We start from the raw sequence: 26,560 nt of genomic DNA, 5'->3' as shown, positions 1-26,560 counted from the left end.
TAAAGTTTTTATAAATATTGTTCACTCATGATTTTTCATTGATCAGACATTCAGACCAATCAGACTCTCCAATCCCTGAAAGAAACTGTGAGGAAAAATATTTCAGGTGAGTTTGAATGTTTCCCTCAAGGCTCAGACTTACATTTAGTTTAGTTTATTTAAACTGTAGATAGTTCACAGATTGTATTTAATCTGTGGGGATCAGAGGATTGATTCTCAATGTTTCATTTTTGTTCTCATCAGTTTTTCTGCAAAACAAACAAATTCACTGGAAAATAACTTTTATCATCTTTTAAACATAGATATAAAACCTGGGAATAAAAGTTCTACACCTGCGTGTCCAACAGGTCCATCATGTCCATCATGTCCTCCATCTCCTAAAGCAAAAAGTAAGTCCATGATCTGATCTTTGTCTCATTCTAATGATGTTAAAGAGACATTGATGGACCGACAGAGACAGGAAGTTAGATTGTAGCTGCAGGACAGAAGACGCCTCCTGCTGTCTCCAGATCACACAAACATCTAGAGATTTATTCCTCCTGGTTCACTGAAGTCTTTGTCTTTAAAGGTCTGACATGTCTGAAGTGTGAAGCAGGATGGGAGCCACATGGAGGAAACTGTTATTATTTCTCCAGCACTAAATCCTCCTGGACTGACAGCAGACGCTCCTGCATTAATCGGGGATCAGACCTGGTGAAGATCGACAGCAGAGAGGAGCAGGTATGAAACTCTGCTGCAGGTTCAGCTTCTCTATGATTTCATCTCATCTTCATGATTCTTCATCTCTGAGACATTTTCATCAATTTCTCCTGTTCAGATGTTCCTGGAGGTCAGACTGAGAGGCTTGATGGAGGACGATGAGGACAAGTTCTGGATCGGACTGACGGACTCAAAGACAGAAGGAAAATGGCTCTGGATGGACGGATCTCCTCTGGATAAAAGGTTTGACTGTAGTGAAAACATCTTGGTTTATTTTGAGAATCCAAGTCACAGATCTTACTTTTCCTGTTTCTGTTCTTTGTCTCTTAGTTTGAGCTTTTGGAGTCAGAATGAGCCTGATAACTGGAAAAATGAAGACTGTGTGAGGATGGGAGAGAGAGGAGGAACTCATGATCTGAGATGTTGGTTTGATAAAGACTGTAATGTTGCTCATAAAAGTATCTGTGAGAAACCAGCAGCAGCTCATCACTGTGTCTGAAGTTCAGCTCAGTCTATAAAACAAGCTGCAGAGATTCTGGTTCTTTAAACATTTAAACTTTTCTTCCAGACATGTTGAAACATCAGTTTCTCCATTTTCATATTATTCCTATCAGCTTTAGTAATTTTCTAATCAGCAGCAGCAGCAGCAGCAGATCAACAAGAGAAAAGCTCAGGAGAACCTGCAGCAGAACTTTTCCATCAGAGTTTAACAGAGGATTTATTTCTGCTTCTGGTTCTGGTGGTTCTGGACCCCACATGTGACTCGGCTCAGAACATTTCAGAGGCTCTGCAGCTTCTGACGATCCATCACAGAGAGCAGGACATGTGGAAAACCAGAACATCTCTACTAGTTAACAGCAGCTACAACTGAATCAGTTCATGTTCACAGTTCACCTGCTGAACATCGAGAACTGAAACTCCCAACATAAAGTAGTTCCTGTTGTTCCATCAGCTTATGTTGTGTGTAAAGCTTTGCATGATGTCGTATGGATGATGGTTTCTGCAGCATGACTCATCATGTTTCCACGTAGAAAAATAAAGATCAGATCCAGCATCAGAGCTCCAGCTTTCATGTTATCATCTTACAGCAGCAGCTGTTCATGTGGCTCTCAGGGTCATGAATAAACTCTTTAAACTGCATGAAACTGATCTCTGTCTGGTTCATCGGACTGGACATTTAGACTGAAGGACGGAGCTGCAGTCAGGAACTGAGATGTTTATGGGTTTCTGGTCGAAGGCGTCAGATGAACTCACCGGTTTTCTGGTTCACTTCAGATTCTCACAGTTTGCAAAGTGAAACTATTTATGGAGCAGAAAACATCTGCGGCACTGAAGGAGCTGCCAGCAGGTTTGGGATGTTTCTAAATCTCACTACATAGTGAAATGTTATCCAGCTCACTATGTTTTTAAATTAAATGGTTAGTAGACAGAGGTAACTTATCTACTGTATTTGCATGGAAAAGAACGTGAGTCAAAGAAAAGTCATCAGGGTTCATTACTGCAAATGTCATAACTATCTGAGATATATTTGAGTTTGTCCCAACATAAATTCTAATTTAATCTAAATGTTACATTTTAAAGGAGCAGTTTTATGTATTTTCATAACACAATCAAATGTTGTACATATCAAATATAAAAGAAATGTTTTTCTTCCTAATTAAACACCCTGAAATTGGGTCTCTGTCTCTTTAAAACCTGCTCTTTCTGAAGCTCCGCCTCCAGGAAGCCATCCCAGCATGGCTCCTCTATAAACCCTCTAACAAGGTTTTCACCAGCTGCTCTGAGCAGCGGCTCCTATAATGAGCTCAGCAGATGTTTGCTAATTGCTGCTGGCTAGTCTGGAGGAGCAGAGTGGAGGAGTTGTGGGGAGAGCTGCTCTGTGAGGTGGAAGATGTTTTGAAAATACTGTCATTTTGTTTGACACCTGGCTGGTGGGCCAATCGTCTCCAGGCCAGGCCTCCATCTGACGGTGGGGAGGATTTTAGATTCATGCCAGAGAACAACTTTTCCATATCAATAAACTGGAATGTTTTTGTATCTGCAGCCGGTGGAGGCTGAACTTGGTCGTAAACGTTTTAACATTTGAAATTCAAAACCTCCAACTTGATACATCTACATCTAACTGGGACAAATTATCAGTTCAATCAATGAGAGGAACTGTTACCGATAAAGATCTGGTTATTTTTAGAAGTTCAATCAAGCAAAAGGAGGCAGAGACAAAAAACATTTTATCCAGACTGACTTCAGATCGATGCGGAATGATTAATATGTCTAAAATTAATTTAACTACGTGTGTAAATGTCTGACTAACACGTAAGTAAAGAGGAAAGAAGCGGATCCTCCTCTTCAGTTAAGACTTTAAGCTCAGCAGGAAGTTCTTTCAACATAAAGCTGTGAAACAGGAAGCTGACAGGAAGCTGACAGGAAGCTGACGGGAAGCTGACGGGATCTTCTGTCTGAAACGTCCAGCGGTGAATTCAGATGATTTTCCCTCCAAAAAATACTCAGTAAAAATATTTGATTTCTTTTCCAACTTATTCTTCCTTTATTTTAATAAAAATATATTTTTCTGTTTTAAAACATTCAGTTCAATAGAAGCAGCCGTTCTCCAACTGTTGTCTGTAATTTAATATCTTCTGTTTGAATTAATTTTATCTCGTTTTGATTTATTGAAATACAATTCTTGGTTAGTCATAAATCTATGTTCAATAATTCAAAACCTCCCTCTATAAAAATAGATCCTTAGTAATTCCTTGTTTTTCACATTTTAGATTGATTCATTTTAGCAAAGCGTAGATGAATAGAAGAAAGATTAGAGATGAAATGAGTTTATTTCTCTGTTTGTCCTCAGAGTGAAGCGTCTCCATGATGAGACGTCCTCACAGCGATGAAGAGGAAGATGAAGAAGCTGCAGTCAGAGGTGAGTCCTCTTCATCAGACAAACAGCAACAGACTGAACACAAACTGATTCTTTGACAACATCAATAAACCAGGAGAAATCTGAGGAGAAACGCAGAAAATTCTGTTTGATTCTTTTTTTACTGATTTTATTGATTTTCTGAATACAAACTATTCAGCACTTTGTTTAAAAATGCTTTACAAATTATTATTATTATTATTATTATTATTATTATTATTATTATTATTATTATTATTATTATTATTATTATTATATTTACTGCAGGATCTGATCTAAACATGATCATATTTTATGAAACTATCCTTCATAGTTATAGTAAAAATTGTCGAGTTTTAATTATTGTGTCTGCTCATAATTACATCAGTTTATTAAAATGTAGTAAATGTTGAAACACTGTTCTCAGTTTTGTCCTTAGTTAGCTGTGTGTTTATCTTTAACTGCTGTTGGACACTGGTCCCCTGTGGCCCTGCAGAGTCCGATCCGATCCAAGTTCTGGATAGGATTGGTTGGTTGGTTGGCTGGTTGGTCGGTCGGTCGGTCGGTCGGTCGGTCGGTTGGTCGGTCGGTCAATTGGTTGGTTGGTTGGTTGATGGTTGGTTGGTTGGCTGGTTGGTCGGTCGGTCGGTCGGTCGGTCGGTCGGTCAGTTGGTCGGTCGGTCGGTTGGTTGGTTGGTTGATGGTTGGTTGGTTGGTTGATGGTCGGTTGGTTGATGGTTGGTTGGTTGGTTGATGGTTGGTTGGTTGATGGTTGGTTGGTTGGTTGATGGTCGGTTGGTTGGTTGGTTGGTTGGTTGATGGTTGGTTGGTTGATGGTCGGTTGGTTGGTTGGTTGGTTGATGGTTGGTTGGTTGGCTGGTCGGTCGGTCGGTCGGTCGGTTGGTTGGTTGGTTGGTTGGTTGGTTGATGGTTGGTTGGTTGGTTGGTTGATGGTCGGTCAATTGGTTGGTTGGTTGGTTGGTTGGTTGGTTGGTTGGTTGATGGTCGGTTGGTTGGTTGGTTGGTTGGTTGATGGTTGGTTGGTTGGTTGATGGTCGGTTGGTTGGTTGGTTGGTTGATGGTTGGTTGGTCGGTTGGTCGGTCGGTCGGTCGGTCGGTTGGTTGGTTGGTTGGTTGGTTGGTTGATGGTTGGTTGGTTGGTTGATGGTCGGTCAATGGGTTGGTTGGTTGGTCGGTCGGTCGGTCGGTCGGTTGGTTGGTTGGTTGATGGTTGGTTGGTTGATGGTTGGTCGGTCGGTCGGTCGGTTGGTTGGTTGATGGTTGGTTGGTTGATGGTCGGTTGGTTGGTTGGTTGGTTGGTTGATGGTTGGTCGGTCGGTGGGTCGGTCGGTTGGTTGGTTGGTTGGTTGATGGGTGGTGGTTGGTCGGTCGGTCGGTCGGTCGGTCGGTCGGTTGGTTGGTTGGTTGATGGTTGGTTGGTTGATGGTTGGTCGGTCGGTCGGTCGGTTGGTTGGTTGATGGTTGGTTGGTTGGTTGATGGTCGGTTGGTTGGTTGGTTGATGGTTGGTCGGTCGGTCGGTCGGTCGGTTGGTTGGTTGGTTGATGGTTGGTTGGTTGGTTGATGGTCGGTCGGTTGGTTGGTTGGTTGATGGTTGGTTGGTCGGTCGGTCGGTCGGTCGGTCGGTTGGTTGGTTGGTTGATGGTTGGTCGGTCGGTCGGTCGGTCGGTCGGTCGGTTGGTGATGGTCGGTTGGTTGGTTGGTTGGTTGGTTGGTTGATGGTTGGTTGGTTGGCTGGTCGGTCGGTCGGTCGGTTGGTTGGTTGGTTGATGGTTGGTTGGTTGGTTGATGGTTGGTTGGTTGGTTGGTCGGTCGGTCGGTCGGTTGGTTGGTTGGTTGGTTGGTTGGTTGGTCGGTTGGTTGGTTGGTCGGTCGGTTGGTTGTTTATTGATCACCAGTCTGCCTGTAGGCCTGCCAATGTTAACGCCTTAACTCTGACTGAAAATAGTCCTTGTGGTTTTCAAGCTGTTATTTCCCTCATTGCTCATTTTTAGCAGAAAGCAGTTAGTAGGAACAGATGACCTCACTTCCTCTCATAACACTGCCCCTAGTGACGGGCGTAGGCGTGTTCTCTACTTCCATTTCTCTGCATATATGAATTTTTTGAACAAATCGTCCCAGTTGCTGCTTCGGAGAAGTCAAAATTCACCGACACTGAAAAAGCCTCTTTGTTGTGAGAAAAGATCAACGTTAATGGAAAATACAGAAACTCAGTGATTTTAATGACATCAGATGTTAGTTTCTGTGAGTTTGTCTCCAGGTTCTGATCTGGTTCTGTTCTCCTCAGGTGAAAACCCAAGCAGAACCTGCAAGATGCCAGCCAGGGGAGCGGTTCTGCTGGTTCTGGTCGGTCTGCTGGCTGCTGCTTTCATCGTCATCTACAGACTCTGTGAGTTCATGTTGGTTAACTTTGGCAGAATTTTAGTTTATTAGATGTCAGCAGAAAATACAGAGTGAGTTTCATATGAATATGATTATATTTATTTAGCTTCACTGTTTTATCTCCAATCAGCTTTTCTACTAAACAATCAGACTCTCCAAACCCTGAAAGAGGAGAATGAAGCTCTGAGGAGAAATCTGTCAGAGTTTAAAGGTTTCCTCAAAATATTTTTCTTTTCATAATTGTTTCTTAATGTTTCATTTTGTTTTATTAAGCTGTTCTGTAAAAACAATTCACTCAGAAATCACAACTTTTATCTTTTAAAGATATGAAACCTGGGAGTTCAACTTTTACAACAGCATCTCCAGGATGTCCAAAACCTCCATCATGTCCATCATGTCCATCACGTCCATCATGTCCAACATGTCCTCCACCTCCTAAAGCAAAAAGTAAGTCCATGATCTGATCTTTGTCTCATTCTAATGATGTTAAAGAGACATTGATGGACCGACAGAGACAGGAAGTTAGATTGTAGCTGCAGGACAGAAGACGCCTCCTGCTGTCTCCAGATCACACAAACATCTAGAGATTTATTCCTCCTGGTTCACTAAAGTCTTTGTCTTTAAAGGTCTGACATGTCTGAAGTGTGAAACAGGATGGGAGCCACATGGAGGAAACTGTTATTATTTCTCCAGCACTAAATCCTCCTGGACTGACAGCAGACGCTTCTGCATTAATCGGGGATCAGACCTGGTGAAGATCGACAGCAGAGAGGAGCAGGTATGAACTCTGCTGCAGGTTCAGCTTCTCTATGATTTCATCTCATCTTCATGATTCTTCATCTCTGAGACATTTTCATCAATTCTCCTGTTCAGATGTTCCTGGAGGTCAGACTGAGAGGCTTGATGGAGGACGATGAGGACAAGTTCTGGATCGGACTGACGGACTCAAAGACAGAAGGAAAATGGCTCTGGATGGACGGATCTCCTCTGGATAAAAGGTTTGACTGTAGTGAAAACATCTTGGTTTATTTTGAGAATCCAAGTCACAGATCTTACTTTTCCTGTTTCTGTTCTTTGTCTCTTAGTTTGAGCTTTTGGAGTCTGAAGGAGCCTGATAACTGGAGAAATGAAGACTGTGTGAGGATGGGAGAGAGAGGAGGAACTCATGATCTGAGATGTTGGTTTGATAAAGACTGTAATGTTGCTCATAAAAGTATCTGTGAGAAACCAGCAGCAGCTCATCACTGTGTCTGAAGTTCAGCTCAGTCTATAAAACAAGCTGCAGAGATTCTGGTTCTTTAAACATTTAAACTTTTCTTCCAGACATGTTGAAACATCAGTTTCTCCACTTTCATATTATTCCTATAAGTTTCAGTTGGTGTCTGATTTATAAAATATTATCAGCTTCAAGCACAGCAGCTCTTGATGTAACAGATTATAAATGAAGTTTTGTTAAATAAACTGCAGAACTGAGAATCTGTCTGGCTTGTATGACGGGTAGATCATTTAAAGTTTTCTTTATTTTGTTTATTGGTCATTATGACAAAACAAGAGAGAATCTGCTTCTAAAAACGTAAAGTCACATTTCAGCTTCTCTTCCCAACATGCTAGAAAAATACACAAACCATCCTTAAATAACAAAACTAAAACCTTCCATCCAGGAGGCACAACGGACTGAAGAGAGCAGAAGTGAAAATTCAGAGTTGTGAAGGAAAATGAGAGGCTTGTATCCTGAGATCTGCACAAAGACATGATCTGCTGGGCAGGAGGAGAGAGAATAATCAGAGAATAACTGGGACTGAGAAACATGAGAAATAACCAGAAACAAGAAACATAACTGGAATCACTAAGAAACACTGGAAAACAAACTAAATAGAAAAACCTATGGAAAACCAAACACACCAATAATCAACCAACTGCAACATTATTTAATATCAGCAGATCAAACTGTGAGTTCATTATTTCTCTCTACTTCCAGTTTCCTCCCATGATAGTTTCATATTTTGCGCTTGACCTTTAACCCCTGTCCTCTTTGTTGGCCTCATTTAACCCACAAATAAACATTCACACAAGATTAGAATAACTTTTATTATGATCCTAACCGGTTGCTCGCCTCTCTGTAACTGCAGGGTATTTTATGTTGTAGTTTTACTCTCATCTTGCAATTTTTTATTCTTAATGCTGTTTTTAAAAATTTGGATTCTTCTCTTCATGTGAGTCTATTTGCTTTGGCTGTTTGTCACTTTTCTGCTGTTGCGCTGGCATTTCCCCTGCGGAAATTATGTAATATTTTTATTTATTGCACACAAGGTGATCCACATCAGGACTTCATGATTACATCATCATTCCTGAGAATTACGGAGGAGTTTTGTCCTGTTTTGAACCTGTGGTGTGTATTTTGGTTCTTCTGGCAGCGTGGTGAGAATAAAAATCTCTCTGGGGATTTTAGAGATGAATATTGACAGCAGCTCATGAAACTGGAGGCGTCGTTTAAAATCAGCTGTACAAAAAACAATCTGCAAGTGGAGGACCTTTAAAGGTCCTTAAAAGTCCTTTAAAGTCACTGGACTTTTGTGGCTTTTTTAAAATATTCCTCAATATTTTAAATATGGTCTGAACTGTTACCTTTTTGTAAAATAATTTCAGGGTTTTTTTTTTCCTGTGAAATACTTTGAATTATATTAGCATGAATGGAATTTTACAAGTAAATCTTCTTTGCTTGAAATTTTTATTTATTTATAATTGTGTCGAATTTAACAAAGATACCAGCAGAAAAATGAGCCGGATAACTGGACAGCAGAGAACCCGGCGGGGGGAACCGTGTGCGGATGGAGGGATGAACAACAGGGACGACAAAGACTGCGGCGCCGCGCAGAAGAGAAAAACCGGATCAAGACAAGAGAGTCATTTTAAATAAAAACTAAATATGATATAAATATTTATCATGTTTTGTTTTACTTCTTGGACCCGAGACAAATTCTGGACATCATTGGTGGGAAAGAAAAATGCAGATATTTCACTTCCACATTTATTTATTTTTGACTTTCTGCCAAATGAGAGTAAATTTGATTCCTTCATGTTTGAATTTAAAACAAATTGATCAGATTTTCTGAAGAATCTGAGTCTGGAAATAAAAACAGGAACAACTTCAAATTTTAAACATTCATGAAATTTTTGATTGTAAAGGAGCAACAATCACTTTAACCAGCCTTTCAGTCAATGAATGAAAGCATATATATGTCATTCTTAATGTTGAGAAATTTATAAAAGAGGCAAAATTTGGCTCAGATTTTTTATATCTGGTGGAAAAAATGTTTTATTTTCCAACTTTGTGCAAACGTGAGGAGGAAATGTTTGTCTTCCTTTGTAGGAAATGATCAAAATGAAGGCAAACGTGTTAATTCTTCAGTAACTTTCAAAGATTTTATTAATGAAATGATTTAACTGAGTCAAATGGGACAAAAACAAACAAAAGATCCAGTTTAGAACGACTGCAACTGTAATTCAGACTAATTTTGCTGTTTCAGCAATATTATGTAAAAATAATAGAAATGATTTTTAATCCAAAAACATCCAGTTGAGTTGCTGTGTAGAAAAGATGAACAGAAGTTTCTGACGGAAGAAATGAAACAGTTTTCTCTCATTTAAACATTTTTCCCAAACCACATCAGAAAATCAACTCCTGGTTCCGGCTGGCCGGTTCTGATCCGCTGGTTCCCTCAGGCTCCTCCTCCGTCTCGCTCCGTCAGCTCTCTGACGGCGAGCGATCGAACGACGGCGGCCTCCATGGTGGCGTCGTCCAGCGGCGCCAGCGAGAACCACAGGGGGCTGCTGGGAAGGCAGCGGCGGTTCGGCTGCAGGTAGAAAACGTCGCTGCGCCGCCTCACCGAGTCGGAGCTGGAAAACAGGAGACAGCCAGCAGGAACGCTTTTATTCAACCTTAAATCTAACAAATAAGAGAGGAAACTGGTGCTGCAGGAAACACAAACTGATCCCCATTCCTGCATCACAGAATATTTTAGTTTACTGACTAAAATCAACTAAAATAGTTAAAGCTTTTGGTTTGGATGCATTTAATACGTTTAGATCCACTAATCAATAAATATTGATAGTTCACATAAAAACTAAAATAAAACCTGAATGAAAAGGAGCAGAAAGAAGTAGAAACTCAGATCTATAAAGCTGCTACTTTTTTCAGTCCAGATGTCTGAAAATACAAAAGATGAAAGAATCGATTTAAACTAAAATAAATTGCTGTTTGATGTTTTTAGTCCAGTAAATTTAATCACTGGATAAATTATAGTCAAAAGCAGGATTTGGTTTGCAGGCACCGCAGTTCTCCTCCTGAACAGCAGATGGCAACACAGAATTAACACAATTAACTTTTTTTATCTTTAACTGAGAGACACCATGTGACGATACAGACTCAAAAATAAAAAAATACATTTATTTTCTAAATTTTCCCGCAACTTATTCATGTGTTTGGTTTTCTGCAGCAGAGGATTAAAGTTTCTACAAAACATAAAGGCAGAAAACGGAAAACTAACTGAAACTTCACTGAATATTGATGCAGATTAATTTCAATAAATGAGAATATAAAGAAAACGTTTCCGGTTTCTCTGAACTGATGGGAGGTCGGCTGGCGGGTCCAATCGCGCGGGGACGTTCTCACCACTTGGACAGGTAGAACTCGTAGAGCCGGACCGGACAGCGCAGCGGGTTCTCCAGGTTCTCCTGCATCTCCAGGAAATTCTGGTTTAACCTGCGTTTCTTCGCCGGGACGCCGCCAGAACCTGAAGAACAGAAAAACAACAACATACACAGAAAAAGTTTCCATTTTTCCTGAAATATTACTGAAAAATTACATTTTTGATTTTTGTGCCAAATTTAGTCAATTTTTGCTCTTTTCTAAATATTGATGAAATCTGATTAATCAATAAAATTCAAATAATTGATAAAATTCTGTAAATCTCAAATATTGAATTAATACTATTGAATCATTGGTCAAATTCAGTAAATAAAATTTAATAATTTTATTGATTAATTGAATAAAATTCCATTAATTCAAATTAATGAAATGTTTATCAAAAAATCAATTACATTTAACAAATCAATCAAATTCAATAAACCAATGAAATGCGATTAATCATTGAAGTGTATTCATCGGTACCGGTCTCAGCATCGTCCCTGGACTCCGGCGGGTCGAACCGCAGGACCTTGGTCTCGCCGTCGGTTCTGGTTCCGCTGGTGAAGTTAGCGAAGGACAGCCGGCGGTGCTGCGCCACCGAGGTGAAGCCGAAGTTCTTACAGCAGAAGAAGAGCAGCGTGTTGAGGAGGACGATGGGGGACGACGTCCCCAGCTGCTTGCACTGCCACAGAAACTCCTCCTCCACCCAGCAGGGGGCGCCGCCTGCGGAGGAAGGAGCTGCAGGAACAAAGATGGAGGAACAGAGATGGAGGAACACGACTTACGGTGGACGGACGGTGAAGGTCGGGAACATTTCAGGATCCTGGTGAGCTCAGACGAGAACTTCTGGTAGTTCTGGTCGGTGAAAATGTTCTCCAGACGTCCGTTTTCAAACAAATACTGCAAAAAACAAGAACAAAAACATTTCCAACCATAAATGATGACAGTCTGAGGTTAAAGTTTGTTTTATTAGTTTAGCATTTAGTTTTTTTTAATGTTCCAAACAGTTTGTCTTAAACTGATCAGTAGAACATAAAAGTAAATTCATTTTATTATTAAACTGCTGTTTGAATATGAAACACTTTATACAGAAAATCAGTTTCCAAACCTGAAAACTCTGAATTAAACTCAAGGATTTGAGGATGGAGGTGAAAACAGAGCGGAGAGGAGAATACCTGCTGGATGCTGAGGCAGAGGAAGAACAGGCCGTCTGGAGAGCCGGAGTCTTCCTCACGAAGCTTCGCCTCCCTGATGAAGAGGAAGAGGCCGTCGCTCAGCTCAGAGGAAGAGTATCGCAGGACGTCCAGCCCGCCAGCCGCTGCCAGACAGGAAGTGAGACGACGGGTCAGCATCACGGACAGGAAGTGAGACGAAGGGTCAGCATCACAGACAGGAAGTGAGACGAAGGGTCAGCATCACAGACAGGAAGTGAGACGAAGGGTCAGCATCACAGACAGGAAGTGAGACGAAGGGTCAGCATCACAGACAGGAAGTGAGACGAAGGGTCAGCATCACGGGACAGGAAGTGAGACGAAGGGTCAGCATCACAGACAGGATGTGAGATGAAGGGTCAGCATCACAGGACAGGAAGTGAGACGAAGGATCAGCATCACGGGACAGGAAGTCAGACGAAGGGATCAGCATCACAGGACAGGAAGTGAGACGAAGGATCAGCATCACGGACAGGAAGTGAGACGAAGGGTCAGCATCACAGACAGGAAGTGAGACGAAGGATCAGCATCACAGACAGGAAGTGAGACGAAGGGTCAGCATCACGGCCGCAGCCTTTGGGCTGATCTTTGTTTTGGACCAAATCATGATGGATGTTCTTAAAGGGCCGGCGGCTCCAGAATGTATTGATAAAACTCTTCAAACTGCTAAATAATGAACTTTTCTTCAGTCACTCCAGGATTTTTGTGATACTTTCTGATCAAACCACTGATTTTGTTGAGCTCATTTTGAAAAATTAACAGGTAATTTTGCAATATTTGCGCTTATATATGACAGTTAATGTGACTTTTTGTTTCACAGATAACCTTAAGTAAGGCAGCAGAGTAAAATGAGAAGTTCTGCCCCCTGCAGGCGGGAGGATTACAGCCAAGCAAACAAATGGCAGAATTTTCTCAAAATTCTTTTTTTTTTCCAAAGAATTTTGATGTTAGTCTCAAAACTTTCAGAAAAAAAAAGGCAAAATGTCAGTTTTTCTTGGGACTTAATCCTCTGCTGTAGAGTTAGCATCACTCAAACTGAATGTTTTCACCATTTTTGCAGAACTTTTGCAAAAGGTGAGGCGATCTGCTGATGTTACGCAAGTTTCCATAATCGTAGAATCGCAGAAAACTGATTGCGATAACTCGTCATAACTCAGATAAAAACTGCTATGATTTGATTGATAAAATAATATTTAAGCATTCAGGTTCTTCTTTGTTCCCTTTGAGTTTTTGGGGCCGCATAAGGAGCTGTGTCGGCCCACTTTTGGCCCTCGGGCCTCGGGTTTGACACACATGGGAGGAAAGAAACGGACATACTGGGCAGGAGGTCCAAACTGGTTTGAGATTCTCTCCATTGGATCCATTTCCTCCAGGCATCGACTCCAACCCGACTGTCCAGAACTTTGAGATTCAGCATCTCGTTTCTTTCTTCTGCGTTTTCTCCCTGAAGCAGAAGGAAAGAGTCAGTCTGACGCCCAGAACCAGAACCAGAACCATTTCAGCTTTTACCTTCAGGTTATTCTGGCTGTTGTTCTCAGTCTTGCCACCCAAACCTGCAGCTGCTGAAGAATCCAGGTTTGGACCTGTTAGTCCAGCAGGAGGAGGAGGAGGGAGGTCAGGGCCTGAGAGGAGGTTCGGTTCAGGTTCTGGAGGAGGGATGCAGCGGGTCTGGTTCTGACTGAATAGCTCCGGGCTGCAGTCAGACTCGAAGTCTTTGTGGTTGAAACCGGGCTGGTGATCCGAGCCCAAACCGTCCATGTAGCTGCTGATGGTTCCTGAAACTCAGACAGAAATTAATTATTCTATTTTTCATTTCATTACTTATTATTTTACACAATAATAAAAACATTAAAAAAGGCAAACAGACAAATAATTCAATTCATTTTTCTAAAAAAGAAAATAAATATTTATTGCCTAAAATGCAATAACAGGATTCATTTAGTAAAACGTTCAATAATTTGGAGCAAATGATGCAAAACCCAAAATATTTAAAGTCTCTGAACATCAGTCTTTTTTGAGTCAGAATAGTGAAATGAATAATTAATTGATTGATTACTAAATTAGTTGGTGATTATTTCAATAATCGATCCATCGGTATTGATCCAACCGTTTTAAAGCTTCTGTAGATTTACATTCTGTGATGAAACTAATTGCTGAAAGGAAGAAGTGATTATTTCACTTATAAAAAGAAAAAATGTATTTTTTATGTGAAATAATCTGCCAGAGGAACTTTTAAAAATCAATATAAAAGAAAATATTTGGAGTCGTTTCCTCTTTGTGTTTTTGCAGTGGAAACGTCCAGAAGAGTAAATATTTTACCAAACTCATTTCTTACCAATAAGTGACTCAGTTTCCTTCTCCGTTTGTCTTTGTGGTCGGCAGCTCAGCTCCTGCTGCAGAGATGCAGCCGATGTTTCCTCCTCCGCCGCCGCCGCCTCAGAGCCATCTTCCTCCTCCTCCTCGTCCTCTTCCTCTTCCTCCTTCCTCTTCTCCTCTGGGAGAAACACGGGAACCGGCAGCTGTTGGGAAGCACACGTCCATCCCTGGTCAAACTGCCTGATTTCCTGACCCTTTCTAGAGCGTAAAAGATGCTTCGCGTACCGGAACGGGCAGAACCATCGGAACCAGCGCCAGCTGGCTGTAGAGGCTCATGGGTAGAGGGACGAAGACGGGAACCGGCACAGGAACAGCCGGGGTCACCTGGCGGCTCTTCTGCTTAAAAGTCACTTTAATGATAGAAGAAGAAGAAAACGATTCAATAAAGCTAGCTGACCCCGAGCCGCCGGGTCAGGAGTCGGGTTTTGGTCTCTTCCACCTGTCTGTGACGCCGTGTCCACAGTCTGAACGCAGCAGGACGCGGCCTTGTTGTGGACCAGAGGGACGCACAGCATGGACTTGTTCTTCAGCTGTTTGGGAGCCGTCTGGACGCTGGCCTGGGGACAAAACCAGCAAATATCCATCAGCAACGATTCAGTTCGCGTTTCAGATCAGATCCGTCATCCTGTCGACTTACATGGACTTTAGCCTGGATGTCCGAGAAAAGTCCTGCAGAGGCAGAATGGAGTTAGAGCTGAAACTGAAAACACCAAATATCACCAAAAACCTTCATCTGAATGAAACAAAACTGACTTAAAAATAAGCATTCAGCAAGATATGGGAGCAATAATCACTGAATATTGATTACTTCTTTATAACATTGGAAAATGTCTTGGAATAATTGTAATAATTGGCCAGTGACACTTTTTTTAAATCGATATTAAGGGATTATTTACTTAAAACAAGCTCCTGTTTCCTTCTGATCAGTTAGTTTTGTCTTATATCATCTGTTCCAAAACATTGAAAGGTTCAAAACCAGACAAAAACATTTAAAGGTTTAGAACCAGACAAAAACCCTTAAAGGTTTAAAACCAGACAAAAACCCTTAAAGGTTTAAAACCAGACAAAAACCCTTAAAGGTTTAAAACCAGACAAAAACACTTAAAGGTTTAAAACCAGAAAAAAACCCTTAAAGGTTTAAAACCAGACAAAAACACTTAAAGGTTTAAAACCAGACAAAAACACTTAAAGGTTTAAAACCAGACAAAAACCCTTAAAGGTTTAAAACCAGACAAAAACACTTAAAGGTTTAAAACCAGACAAAAACACTTAAAGGTTTAAAACCAGACAAAAACACTTAAAGGTTTAAAACCAGACAAAAACCCTTAAAGGTTTTGTGTTTTTACAGATTCTGCAGTTCGCAGGCTGACTAGTATGTTTTAAATTAATTTAACTCAAATTCCAAAATTCTTTATTAATCCCTAAAAGAAATTAAATGTCACTAGAAATAAAAGCAGCTGACTTTTACCTCATTACATTTGTTCTGTTGTTCTACTGAGGATAAAGTTTTATTTTTAACTCATCTTTAGGTTCATTTGAACATTTTTACAGCTATTCTGATCAAAATGAGCTAAAACATTCATTTTTATGATTTTATTCCATAAATAGACCAGAATCTTTAGATTTGAAGTGGAGGAGGTCCGAGTGGTACCGAGCGGTGCGGTTCGTCCTGCCGGGCCGCCGGACAGCGAAACCACGCTGGTGATGACCGGCGAAGACGCCAGGCGTCCTCCAGGAGGAGAAGATCCTGGAAACAGGAAGCAGATCTGATGTCTTCCTGCCTCTCTGACCAATCAGAGCTCTTCCTGCCTGTCTGGCCTCAGCCTCAGATTAAGGATGAAGTCACGCTACCTTCATCCTGCTCCTCTTCCTCGTTCTTCCCGAAGCGCAGCAGACATTTCAGGTCGCAGAAATGCTTGACGTTCCCCGGCAGAGGAAGACTCTCCGTCAGCTTCCCTCGCCGGCCGCAGGCGTCGCAATTCGCCTCCTGAGATGAAGAAGCAGATTCTGCATCACAGAACCTCAGAGATTCATCCTCATCATCCTCACTTATTTCAGATTTAACCTGGATGTTCGCCGTCATTTCCTTCACTAAATTCAAGCACTTTTCAGGTACTTTCAAGGTAAGTTTTCAAACTTTTCCAGCACCACAAAAATAATACAAATAAACTAAAAAAAATCAGCTTCAATTCATTATTACATGTCGTCATTTATTACTCTTATTAATATCTTTGTGTATCTGAAACAACCAACCACATCGTGATCATGTAAATTATCATTCTGCTCAAATTAAACGCCAAAACAAAATATATTAAAAAGTTACTAAATAAAATCTCTACAAATGTTCCTGATAAGTTTCCTGGTATTTAGCAAATATGAATAATTTTGATGATTCTAATTAAGCTGAAACAAAAAAGGTTTGATCTGATTTTACTTTAGAAAGAAAATATATAAATATGTGTCTTTTTATTAGGTGTGAAAATATCTGATGTATCTACAAATATCGTTCAAAAATTAGACTTTTAATCAAACATTTGATTGCACTTCATTAAAAAACTGCAGCTTGAATATTAAGTAATTTCCAAACCTTGAAAACATCAAATGGAAAGTCAAGGATTTCAAGGATTTTCAAGGACCCGTAAAAAAAGAAACTAAATCAAAGTGTCTTCACTTGTTCACATGTTTAAATCAACACTTTGTTGGAGTTTCTTATTACATTCTCAGGAATGTTTTGTTTTCCAGGTAAGTTGTAAAAGTGAAATCTGGGCAGCGTGGTGAAGTCGATTCCCACAGCGATGCTCTCCTTACGTGGCTGATCAGCGTTCTGAATCTGGACCTGCAGCCTTCGGAGCAGAACTCCCGCCGTCGGCCTGCAGCCGTGGCCGACAGCGCCGCTCTGGACACAGAGAGGCAGTAGGAACACGACGAACAGCGTTTCCCCCACTTCCTGTCCAGATCACGGTGGAACAGCAGCAGGCAGCCTGAGGGGAGACAGAACAACCCGACACGTTTCCTGACCGCTGATCACTGGGATCTGATCACTGGGATCTGATCGCTGATCACTGGGATCTGATCGCTGATCACTGGGATCTGATCACTGATCACTGGGATCTGATCGCTGATCACTGGGATCTGTTTCCGACCGTCGCTGCAGAAGCTGCAGTCCTTGTTGTCGATCCTCTTGACTTGGTGGATGAGGCTTTTCTTCCTGCAGCGTTCACACACACCCAGGATGCTGTTGAGCTTCTTGAACTTCTTGGAGCAGACGAGGCTGCAGACAAAAATCACTTCATCCTGAGAAAGAAACAGAAATTATTTCGTTAAAAGCAGAAAAGCCAAAAATAAACTGATCTAAAACAAGTGGCACACCAGAAACAAGTAACTGGATTAGTAGTGATTGAACAATTATGAAAATAACTGTCAACAAATTTAGTTACCAAATAAGTGAAAAATTTGTTTTGATAATGAATCGATTAATCATCAGAACAATCGATTAATCGTCAGAACAATCGATTAATCGTCAGAACAATCGATTAATTGTCAGAACAATCGATTAATCGTCAGAACAATCGATTGATCGGTAGCTCAAACGCTCCTAGCCCAGCTGACCTTCTTCTGAACGACTCTGGGAGCCGTTTTAATGACTTCCTGGCACTGAGCACACAGCCGCTCCTCTGGCGCCGGTCTGCCAGGTTCTGCTTCCCTGGTTCTGGTGATTTCATTTTGATGCGTCTCCTGCAGCAGAAAAACAAAATCCAGCAGGTTTAAGATTCAAATGGCTGAAACAAACACCGCAGATTTAAGCCTTGATCACCTTGAAAGTCATGGCGCATGACAGGCAGCAGAAGCTCCTGATGGAGGCGTCCGGCATGGCCAGATGACACGCAGGAGCCGCCATCTTCCTGCAGTTATGGCAGCTCAGAGGGACGCCTGAGGAGGAGGAGACGGTCAGAAATCCTGGACAACTTCTGACCCAGAACCCAGATGCGTTTCTTTGGAGCGAAAGTATCAGCGAAGGACAGACGTGAAGAATCGATCTGTGTTTTCTGGAAACGTCTGAGACCAGAAGAAGAACCAGGAGAGAAAAGCCAACAGTTTGTTACCTGATGAACAGACGGCCTGGATCTTGGCCGCCATCACGCAGCTGCTGGAGCAGAACAGCTCGACCACTTCTTCACTGGTTTTACTCTCAAACATTTCAGAAACCAGTTTAGATTTACAGCACATGGAGCACGGCTGCAACGGCGGGATTTTCTGTCAGAGAAGAAGAAAACATCTGATTTTAAACTGAGTTTGGATCAGTTTCACTCCTAACGCAACATTAGAAGGAAGGTGGAAAGGAAAGAAGGAAGCAAGGAGGGAAGGAAGGAAAGAAGGAAGCGACCTGCTTGAGTAGCTCCAGGCACTCGGCGCCGCACAGTGGCTTGTTGCCGTCCTCCATCTTGAGGCTGAGCGGCGCGCTGCAGCGGGAGCCGCAGTTCTCGCACACGGTCAAGTTGTTGATGTTGCAGAAGCGACGGTAGCAGGAATCGCTGCAGACCTTCTGCACCTCGTCCTGATAAATGACCTCATGTCTGCTCTGCAGGAAGAAAAACCAGGAGCGGATCAGAACCAGATCCAGATCAAAACCAGATCCGGATCAGAGCCAGATCCGGAGCCAGATCTGGTTCTGATCCGGATCAGAACCAGAGGAGGCAGCTGGGAGGCTTACGATGCAGAATCTGCTGCAAACGCTGCACTGGGACTGCGACCCAGCTGGAGGGGCGGGGAGCTTGGTGGACATGATCCTCTTGTAGCTGAAGGACGACAGGCAGGACTGACTGCAGAAATCCTTCTTCGTTCCCACGTCGTCCACGGCAACCTGCAGGACCGGCTGGAGCTTCACAATCGCCCTGGAAACCAAAAGGATCCATGCTAAATCTGCAGAAGCTGCACCGCTACAACAGATTTAGTTTCACTGCTGCAAGTCTCTTTCACAAACCAGCCTGTTCCCCTCCGGGCCTGTGGGGGCGCTGCACCAAGAACTACTGAAGGAAACAACACAAAAACTCTGAAGACACTGAGAGCAACTTCCTGCTTCTGTTTTTGGTTTTTTTTTACGAAAGACAAAGAGAAATCTTCCTAGAGCTAAAATCTGACACCACTCTGTTTTTGTTTACATTTAGCAAAGAAAGATAATGCAGACAAATGTCTTCTTCAGAGGTTTCTGTGTTGTTTCCTTCAGTGGTTCTTGATGCAGCGCCCCCACAGGTGAGGAGGGGATAGGTTTATTTTGACAGTGCAGAGTGAAAGAGAAGAGATGAAAATGGATCAAACGCTGAAGTTTTGGTCCCCAGTTGAACCGAGTCAAGAAGCAGAATCACCGCAGACAGAAGTGACACGTCTTCTTCGCAGACTTCAGCTGGTGGAACCGGAGCAGACAGGAAGTGGAGCAGAAGAGGTCCGGATGGGCTTTCCTCTGGTACACGGTCTCTCCATCCAGGAGCAGCTTCTGGCAGGCGGAGCAGGACGCCTGGAGCTCCATGTGTGCCGGACCGGCCGGACCAGCCGGACCGGGCCGGGGCGGCTTGGAGTCCTCCGTCAGGGAGAACACCGACCCGATCTTCAGGTCCTCCTGCAGAACCAGAACCAGAACCAGCTCAGTAACCTGATGGGCTTTTATTCTAAGATATTTTTATTATCTTTTCTTATCTTTTATCAAGTTTCTAGAGCAAATATATTAAGACAAAACTGACTTAAACGTAACTTTTAAGAAAGAGTTTGTTTTAAAAAAATCATTTCTTAAAATAAATTTCCACTGGCAGGTTATTTCACTCATAACAAAACATTTTTCACATCTTATAAGTGAAATAATCTGTAAAATACTTTAATTTTGTTGGTTTTTCAGCTCCTTCTGTTGGATTTCAGCAGAAATCCAAAGGAATAAAAACCGACTGAATCAGAGACGTTTTAGCAGAGCAGAGTTTCTATTTATATACGTCTATAAAAAAACAGAAAGAAAAGAATGAAACCGGTAGAGAAACGCCAAAAAATGATCAAATGAAGTAATGAAACAGAATCAATATAAATAAAATGAATAAATTGGATGAAGAATAAAAACATATTTGTGTGAATTATCTTTGAATGAGAAGCAGATTTAGTTTTTGTGTCATTTGGGTGAGCGTGCATCGGACCTCGGCCGCGCCCGGATCCTCCTTGATGCTCTGAGGGGAAACTGAGCGGCTCAGAAAATACTCGGGTTCCTCCGGCTCCTCTTTGATCTGATCAAACGACATCAGCTCTGTCACCACCGTTTACTTTTATTTCAAATCAGACAAGAGGCTTTGGATGGTAACGGAGAACAAAAACTCACCTTTGGTAAACTGGCCAGCGACGGCTTCACGTCTTTAACGTCTTTAACGTCTTTAACGTCTTTAACGTCTGTCTCCTCGGACTTGTTTTCTGCTAAAACAGAGAAAAAAAATTAAAGTTAACCAGAATTTTACATAATTTTTTTTGGACATTAAGATCCAAAGATCAGGAAGATAAGAATAAGACATGTTTCCATAGTGTGCTCATGTTTAGTTTAGTCCAAATACATTCACATTCAAATACCTTGATGCACCATCACACTTGAGTCCAATCTCCATTGTACGTCTTCGTTATACACAAATTATTGCTGATAACTTAGAACACCTTAAATAAGACAAACCGAGCTTTGAAGTACATTTTCAGCAAGAAATATGAGCTTGTTTTTACTAAATAATCCCTTCAGTTTCACTTTTTCCATCTTATAAATGAAACAATCTGCCAGTTTTATCCAGATTCAAGAATTATGGACCTAAAACAAACTCCTATAACTTGATGAAAAGTTATTTCTAAGTCAGTTTTGTCTTATTTAAAATGACTAAAAACTGGGACAAACATAACTGATGATATTTTGTGAACATGTTATATTTATAGCTTGTTTATAAGTCATAGATCAGATCTGCCGGGTTTTAACTTGCAGAGTTAAAGTGCAGGACTGATGGGATTGTACCTGGAACAGTGAAGGTCTGACCTTTGTGAACCTTCATGCACCGGTGGCTGCAGAACAGATCCAGCTGCCCCTCGCTGTTCTGGCTCTCCACCATGTCCGACATCTGATGCGGCGTTCTGCACGTCCAGCAAAGCTGCAGGGTTTTCACTTTCTGCACAACGAGTTCAGGAAAACAGAGTGAGCTGTTCATTTCATTACTGTTCAGCTTCTGACCGAGGGACGTTTAGCTTCTGCACCTCTTTGAGTCTGTGCAGACATTCGTCCCCGCAGACGGTTTTCACGCCGCCGTTGGTCTGCAGGGCGAGCCGCCGGCTGCAGCGCAGCGCGCCGCAGGCGACGCAGGACGACCAGGAGGATTCGTTCTGAAGCCGGAAGTAGGAGACGCAGGACTCGCTACAGAGTCTGTGGACCTCGCCGTCCACCGTCATGGAGAGCTTACACTGACGGAGAAACAGAGGAGAACGTTATCCTGGCAACAGATGAGCCCCATCTGAAGAAGATAAAATCCTCTTCTTCACACAGATCAACAGTGACTTTGGTTTCTGTTTGTCTTATTAACAGGTGACAGATTCAATAAACGAGTGAATCACTGAAAAACGTCCCTCTTCTTGTGCCACGAGGGTCAAACATCTTCCATAACATAAAGGAATAAAAAACAAATTTAACATTATGCTTCATCAGTTGTATTAAATAAACATAAAAATGTGTTTTTCAAACTTTATTAAACTTAGATAAATTCATAAAATATAACCTCTTAGATTGCTCAATAGAGAAATAAAAGATAAAAGAATAAAATATGTGAAACAGAGAGAAGTGTGTCTGTTGTTCCCCTCAAGGGAAAATGTAAACTTTTCTCCATTAATCAACAACAGCCATCAAAATCAAACATTTTTCACTTTTTCAAGAAGATTTCTGAGATTAATAAAAATTTCTGAGTTCTTTTCTTTCTAATTTTAAACTTTCGGATCTCAGAAATTTTCTAGTTTTTCCAAGAAAAACTGGGAAACTGGGAAATTTCTGCCATCATTGCCAAATTCACTCCATCTTTCCTCCCATTTAAAAAAAGCTCTAAAAGCTGCTGGACTTGTGATCTCATGTCAGCTGAACAAAGCGCCACTGAAGGAGCTCGTTTGCTTTGGTTTAGCTTCGTTCGCTGCCTCCAGCGTTTCCTTACAGGACGGTGTTTGCCACACAGCTTGCAGTTGGAGAGAAGCATCTTGGACTTGACAGAAGTGAGACATGCGTCGCTGCAGAGCTCCTTCATCGTTCCTGAATCATCCACCGGAGCCAGGATCACTTTCTGAGGCTGCGTGATCAACCTGAAGGCAAACAGGAATTATTCACTTTATATTGAGCAAATTCCAGGATGTATCATCAATAAAAACCTCCAATAGTAGTATAAAATAGTGGTATTTTACTGTTATGTAGTATACGTGTATGCAAACAACATTTAAGCAGGTATTAAATATACTGTTCTTCATTTCTGTATGAAATCATTTTTTTCATACAGATGTCGTATTTAATCTTAAATACTTTAGAATAAATTTGAGAATAATTGAAGCATCCTGGACTTACTGGAGGCAGCTGTAACACTTGCTGGTGTCGAACTGGACCTGGGGAAGCTTTTCAGTGACGCACGCCTCCGAGCAGAACAGCTGCTTTGCTTTTTTCAGGTGGTAAACCGCAGACGCTCGCTTCAGCCGCTTCCTGCAGCCGCAGCAGGCGGCGGCGTCGCTGGCGATGATGAGTCTGGCCGTGTCGTCCGCAGGGGAAGAACGCTGCTGCACATTCACAGCAAAGACTTTCACATTGAAGTCGCCTGAACCGCTGAAGCAAAGGCTTCAAAGTCATCAAGATCATTCAAATTACTTTATCGATCCCAAAGGGGAATTAATTATTGCTGCAACTCATAATAATTCATTCATGAATGTTCTTAAAGGGCCGGTTGTGACAGAATGCATTAACAAAACCCTTTAAACTCTTAATATATTAATAAATAGTTGTCTCTGTATTCATTAAGTACTTCTTTAAATTAAGTAATATGGAACATCTTTTGTTTTTAAATACTGCCACCTGCTGGTAGGAGTCAGAATCATTTTGCATAAAATTTGGCAATTATGTATCAGTGGTAATAATTTATTAATTTGTTCATTTTTAATCTGTTAATTTTGTGTGAAAAAACTGAACAGACTGATTGATGTTATTTGGTAGTAAACATATTAAAAATGCTTTCATCTGATTGCTAAAATTATATCTAAGCGCACCCTTTCACAATTCTTCTCTGGGGTCTACAGGGCCGCATAAGAAGCTGTGACGGGCTGGATTTGGCCCCCCAGCCTTGGGTTTGACACGTGTTTAAACTGTACCGGAATCACGGTTCTGAGGTTCTGGTCCGCAGCGGGCAACGCCTTGAAAGACTTCACACAGTAGCGGGAGCAGAAGAGATCCACGGCGTTCTCCTTGTTTCTGTGGTTGACCATGTCTGACGGCAGCTGAGCAGCTCGACACACCGGACACTCCTGGGCCGCCAGGATGTTCTGCAGAACCACAGCGAGAACGACGCTCCGTCAGGACGCTCCGTCAGGACGCTCAGTCAGGACGCTCCGTCAGGACGCTCCGTCAGGACGCTCCGTCAGGACGCTCAGTCAGGACGCTCAGTCAGGACGCTCAGTCAGGACGCTCAGTCAGGACGCTCAGTCAGGACGCTCAGTCAGGACGCTCAGTCAGGACGCTCAGTCAGGACGCTCAGTCAGGACGCTCAGTCAGGACGCTCAGTCAGGACGCTCAGTCAGGACGCTCAGTCAGGACGCTCAGTCAGGACGCTCCGTCAGGACGCTCAGTCAGGACGCTCCGTCAGGACGCTCAGTCAGGAAGCTCAGTCAGGAAGCTCAGTCAGGACGCTCAGTCAGGAACACACAGCAACTCAACACAATTTTTGATTTTAGGAAAATCTGGATTTTTTCCACCAATGAACTCCTGGAGGCTCAAGGCGGCCATTTCGTGAGACAAGTGTGTTTTATAGCTTGTATTTATCTGGACTCAAGTCAATTATACAACAACCTAAGATTTGTTTTCTTTTTTAATTATAATTATATATAAGAATAAAGTAGTAATTTAAGCATAAAAAATAGCAAAATTTAGCATCTTGTGAAGTTATACTTTGATTCAAGTCTAACAGATAATACTTGATAGAAATACTTAATCAGCATCAAATTATTATTTTAAAACTATCAGAGAAGCGACTGAGTCTTTTTCAAAGAAAGAACTACAAACTGAGTCAAATCCTGATAAATCCAGAAGCTTTTTCTCTTCATTGTAAAACAAGCAGATACTTTTTTTGGCTAAAATTGTCAACATATTTTTATAAACAAACTAAAATTCTCATGGCCTGACCCTAAGAATCCATCAAAAGCTAACATAAGATATGATTGAAACACTTTTTGAAAATATTTTCTCTTATTTAAAATTTATTTTCTGAGAAGAGAAAGCAATAAAATTAAAATTGGACCTGGTGTGAAAAACATTGTAGATTTAATTTCCAAGCCATATCACCCATCTGAACCTCTTCACCTTTTTAAACTCCTCCAGACAGTCCGGACCACAGATGATCTTTGACCCTTCGTCCAGCCGCAGCTGCAGCGGCTTCTTCCTGCAGGTCTGGCTGCAGTTCTCACAGATCCCCAGGTTCTCCCTGCAGAACGCGTCCAAGCAGACGACACTGCAGAACCGGTGCAGGCGCTCATCCAGCTTCAGCTCCAGCTCGCTCTAGAACCGCAGAAAAGATGCTTTCACTGGACAGAAAACGCTCAGATCCACAGCGGCGTTTTTGGGCCGCTGGACGCAAAAAAATTTTTGCCAAAAAACTCAAACATTTTTAGATTACTCTCATAAATGTTCTCCAAAAAACGAAGACATTTCTGGAAAAAGGGAGCAAATTTCTCCTAAAAATACAAAATCCTGAAGGAAAAAAACAAACAAGGACATTTTCAGTGTTAAAAGTTGAAAATTTGATACAAAAAAATTCTGATTTTGAGATTCATCTCAAAACTTTTTGAGAAAAAAAATTCTGAGTTGGAAAATTTTAAATTTGATAAAAAAATATTTTTGACTCTTGAAACTGAGAAATTTCCAAGATTTGTAGAAAAGCTCTGAGTTTTTTTTTACAGTAAATTACAACTTTTGAAACTGAGAAATTTTTACTTAAAATGTTTTTTACATTTTTCAGTTCCAAAAGTAAAAGAAATTTAACTTTTAAAACTAAATATTTTTCTTGACAATTTCTGAGATTAACCTCAAATTTTCTGAGCTTTTTCTACCAAATTTTCAACTTTTAAAACAGAAATTTTCTTGTTTTTTCTAGAAATGTTCTCCTCATTTTTCTATTTATAACAGCTCTAATATGCGGTCCTTTGAAACGGCCAATCAGAAACGCTCATCCTACCACGCAGGTTTTGCTGCAGACGCTGCAGAGCGCTGACAGCGTCTGGGTGGACGTGGTGGTGAACTTTCTCTGGAGAGAAGCAGAGCTGGATCTGAAGGAGCACAAGCAGGCGGTGCTGCAGAAGTCTCTCATGGTTCCTTTAAGGTCCACGGCGGCCATGATGAGCTCCAGCGGCTGCAGGTTCTCCCTGGAAGGAGAGACGATTATTAAAAAACACAAAGTCTACAGAAAACATAAAACTCAAAATCATTTCTGGGTCAAAATAATCAGAAAACGGTTCCATATTTGACTGAAGATGAGAGAGATTAAAGTTTAGCTGCTGGTTTTATTAAATGTTATTAGAAATGTAGCAGCCAATCCTACTAAACAAGCAAATATAGGAAAAACTCAAACTTTAATTTCTGTTTTATTATAAGTTAGATTAAAAAAACATCCTATTTGGAAAAAAACTGCTTCAAAAATAAATCTAATCAAACGGAGGTGACCCTGATCCATACTTTTGAAAGTTGATCAGAGTTTCCAGTAAAGTTTTTTTTTTTTTTTTTTTTTTTTTTTTTTTTATAAGTGGAAAAGACAAGAGAACATGTCATCCATGTACGGCTTCATCTTAATAAATTAAGAAATGGCAACAAGAAAACTGATCTGAACTTACATCTACAGCGGGAAAAACGTACTTCTGTCCTACCATCACAAACGTTTTGACATTTTCTGAACTCTACTGGGTCTTTGAATGGATCTTTGAGCTTTTTAACTACAAACTCTCCATTGATTCTGCTGTGAAACAAAAGAAGAAAACATGGAAAGGAAAAAAGTGGAGAATTTATGATTTTA

General features: G+C 41.4%; 3 protein-coding genes across 8 annotated transcripts in view; 2 read left to right on the top strand and 1 right to left on the bottom strand.

The window, feature by feature from the left end:
- The window catches only part of LOC129375923 (type-2 ice-structuring protein-like), a 3,541-nt gene extending 1,647 nt beyond the window's left edge, over window positions 1-1,894 (top strand). Inside the window, exons 4-8 of one of the 2 annotated variants that reach the window (XM_055055299.1) lie at window positions 47-106; window positions 348-389; window positions 569-720; window positions 818-942; window positions 1,030-1,894. In XM_055055299.1, coding sequence (XP_054911274.1) covers window positions 47-106; window positions 348-389; window positions 569-720; window positions 818-942; window positions 1,030-1,198 — 548 coding nt within the window. In that variant the 3' untranslated portion in view covers window positions 1,199-1,894. Of the gene's footprint in view, window positions 1-46; window positions 107-302; window positions 390-568; window positions 721-817; window positions 943-1,029 lie in introns of both variants that reach the window. The other variant, XM_055055298.1, reaches the window with a different exon arrangement.
- A 4,032-nt stretch (window positions 1,895-5,926) lies between these two features.
- Window positions 5,927-7,313, top strand: LOC129375849 (C-type lectin domain family 4 member E-like). The gene is made up of 6 exons (XM_055055196.1): window positions 5,927-6,003; window positions 6,127-6,207; window positions 6,321-6,443; window positions 6,623-6,774; window positions 6,870-6,994; window positions 7,082-7,313. The coding sequence occupies exons 1-6, from the start codon at window positions 5,928-5,930 to the stop codon at window positions 7,248-7,250; spliced, it is 726 nt and encodes a 241-aa protein (XP_054911171.1). The 5' UTR covers window position 5,927; the 3' UTR covers window positions 7,251-7,313.
- A 1,656-nt stretch (window positions 7,314-8,969) lies between these two features.
- Window positions 8,970-26,560, bottom strand: part of LOC129375847 (uncharacterized) — a 30,502-nt gene continuing 12,911 nt past the window's right edge. Inside the window, exons 18-47 of one of the 5 annotated variants that reach the window (XM_055055186.1) lie at window positions 25,730-25,916; window positions 24,859-25,053; window positions 23,655-23,825; window positions 22,864-23,069; window positions 22,463-22,607; window positions 21,525-21,728; window positions 21,289-21,439; window positions 20,623-20,714; window positions 20,444-20,530; window positions 19,634-19,884; window positions 18,982-19,162; window positions 18,655-18,849; window positions 18,374-18,524; window positions 18,085-18,200; window positions 17,880-18,005; window positions 17,414-17,564; window positions 17,079-17,251; window positions 16,122-16,257; window positions 15,922-16,017; window positions 14,908-14,939; window positions 14,710-14,827; window positions 14,496-14,620; window positions 14,230-14,413; window positions 13,404-13,675; window positions 13,212-13,338; window positions 11,859-12,001; window positions 11,469-11,583; window positions 11,167-11,406; window positions 10,669-10,789; window positions 8,970-9,893 (exon numbers count right to left, since the gene is read on the bottom strand). In XM_055055186.1, the coding sequence (XP_054911161.1) occupies window positions 9,716-9,893; window positions 10,669-10,789; window positions 11,167-11,406; window positions 11,469-11,583; window positions 11,859-12,001; window positions 13,212-13,338; window positions 13,404-13,675; window positions 14,230-14,413; window positions 14,496-14,620; window positions 14,710-14,827; window positions 14,908-14,939; window positions 15,922-16,017; window positions 16,122-16,257; window positions 17,079-17,251; window positions 17,414-17,564; window positions 17,880-18,005; window positions 18,085-18,200; window positions 18,374-18,524; window positions 18,655-18,849; window positions 18,982-19,162; window positions 19,634-19,884; window positions 20,444-20,530; window positions 20,623-20,714; window positions 21,289-21,439; window positions 21,525-21,728; window positions 22,463-22,607; window positions 22,864-23,069; window positions 23,655-23,825; window positions 24,859-25,053; window positions 25,730-25,916 (4,669 nt within the window). In that variant the 3' untranslated portion in view covers window positions 8,970-9,715. Of the gene's footprint in view, window positions 9,894-10,668; window positions 10,790-11,166; window positions 11,407-11,468; window positions 11,584-11,858; window positions 12,002-13,211; window positions 13,339-13,403; window positions 13,676-14,229; window positions 14,414-14,495; window positions 14,621-14,709; window positions 14,828-14,907; window positions 14,971-15,921; window positions 16,018-16,121; window positions 16,258-17,078; window positions 17,252-17,413; window positions 17,565-17,879; window positions 18,006-18,084; window positions 18,201-18,373; window positions 18,525-18,654; window positions 18,850-18,981; window positions 19,163-19,633; window positions 19,885-20,443; window positions 20,531-20,622; window positions 20,715-21,288; window positions 21,440-21,524; window positions 21,729-22,462; window positions 22,608-22,863; window positions 23,070-23,654; window positions 23,826-24,858; window positions 25,054-25,729; window positions 25,917-26,560 lie in introns of those variants that run through there. The other 4 variants (XM_055055189.1, XM_055055187.1, XM_055055190.1 and 1 more) reach the window with 4 other exon arrangements.

The sequence above is a fragment of the Poeciliopsis prolifica genome, unplaced genomic scaffold (genome assembly GCF_027474105.1).
Source record: "Poeciliopsis prolifica strain line A6 unplaced genomic scaffold, Auburn_PproV2 SCAFFOLD041, whole genome shotgun sequence".
Taxonomy (NCBI): domain Eukaryota; kingdom Metazoa; phylum Chordata; class Actinopteri; order Cyprinodontiformes; family Poeciliidae; genus Poeciliopsis; species Poeciliopsis prolifica.
Note: the sequence above shows the minus strand (reverse complement) of the source record. Positions and strands in the feature narration are given on the sequence as shown.

Bases quoted from the DNA above. Each gene is read 5' to 3' on its own strand.
- LOC129375849 (XM_055055196.1), top strand. From the start codon at position 5,928: ATGCCAGCCAGGGGAGCGGTTCTGCTGGTTCTGGTCGGTCTGCTGGCT. The intron at 6,004-6,126 runs GTGAGTTCATGT...ATCTCCAATCAG, and splicing joins CATCGTCATCTACAGACTCT to CTTTTCTACTAAACAATCAG. The intron at 6,444-6,622 runs GTAAGTCCATGA...TTGTCTTTAAAG, and splicing joins TCCACCTCCTAAAGCAAAAA to GTCTGACATGTCTGAAGTGT.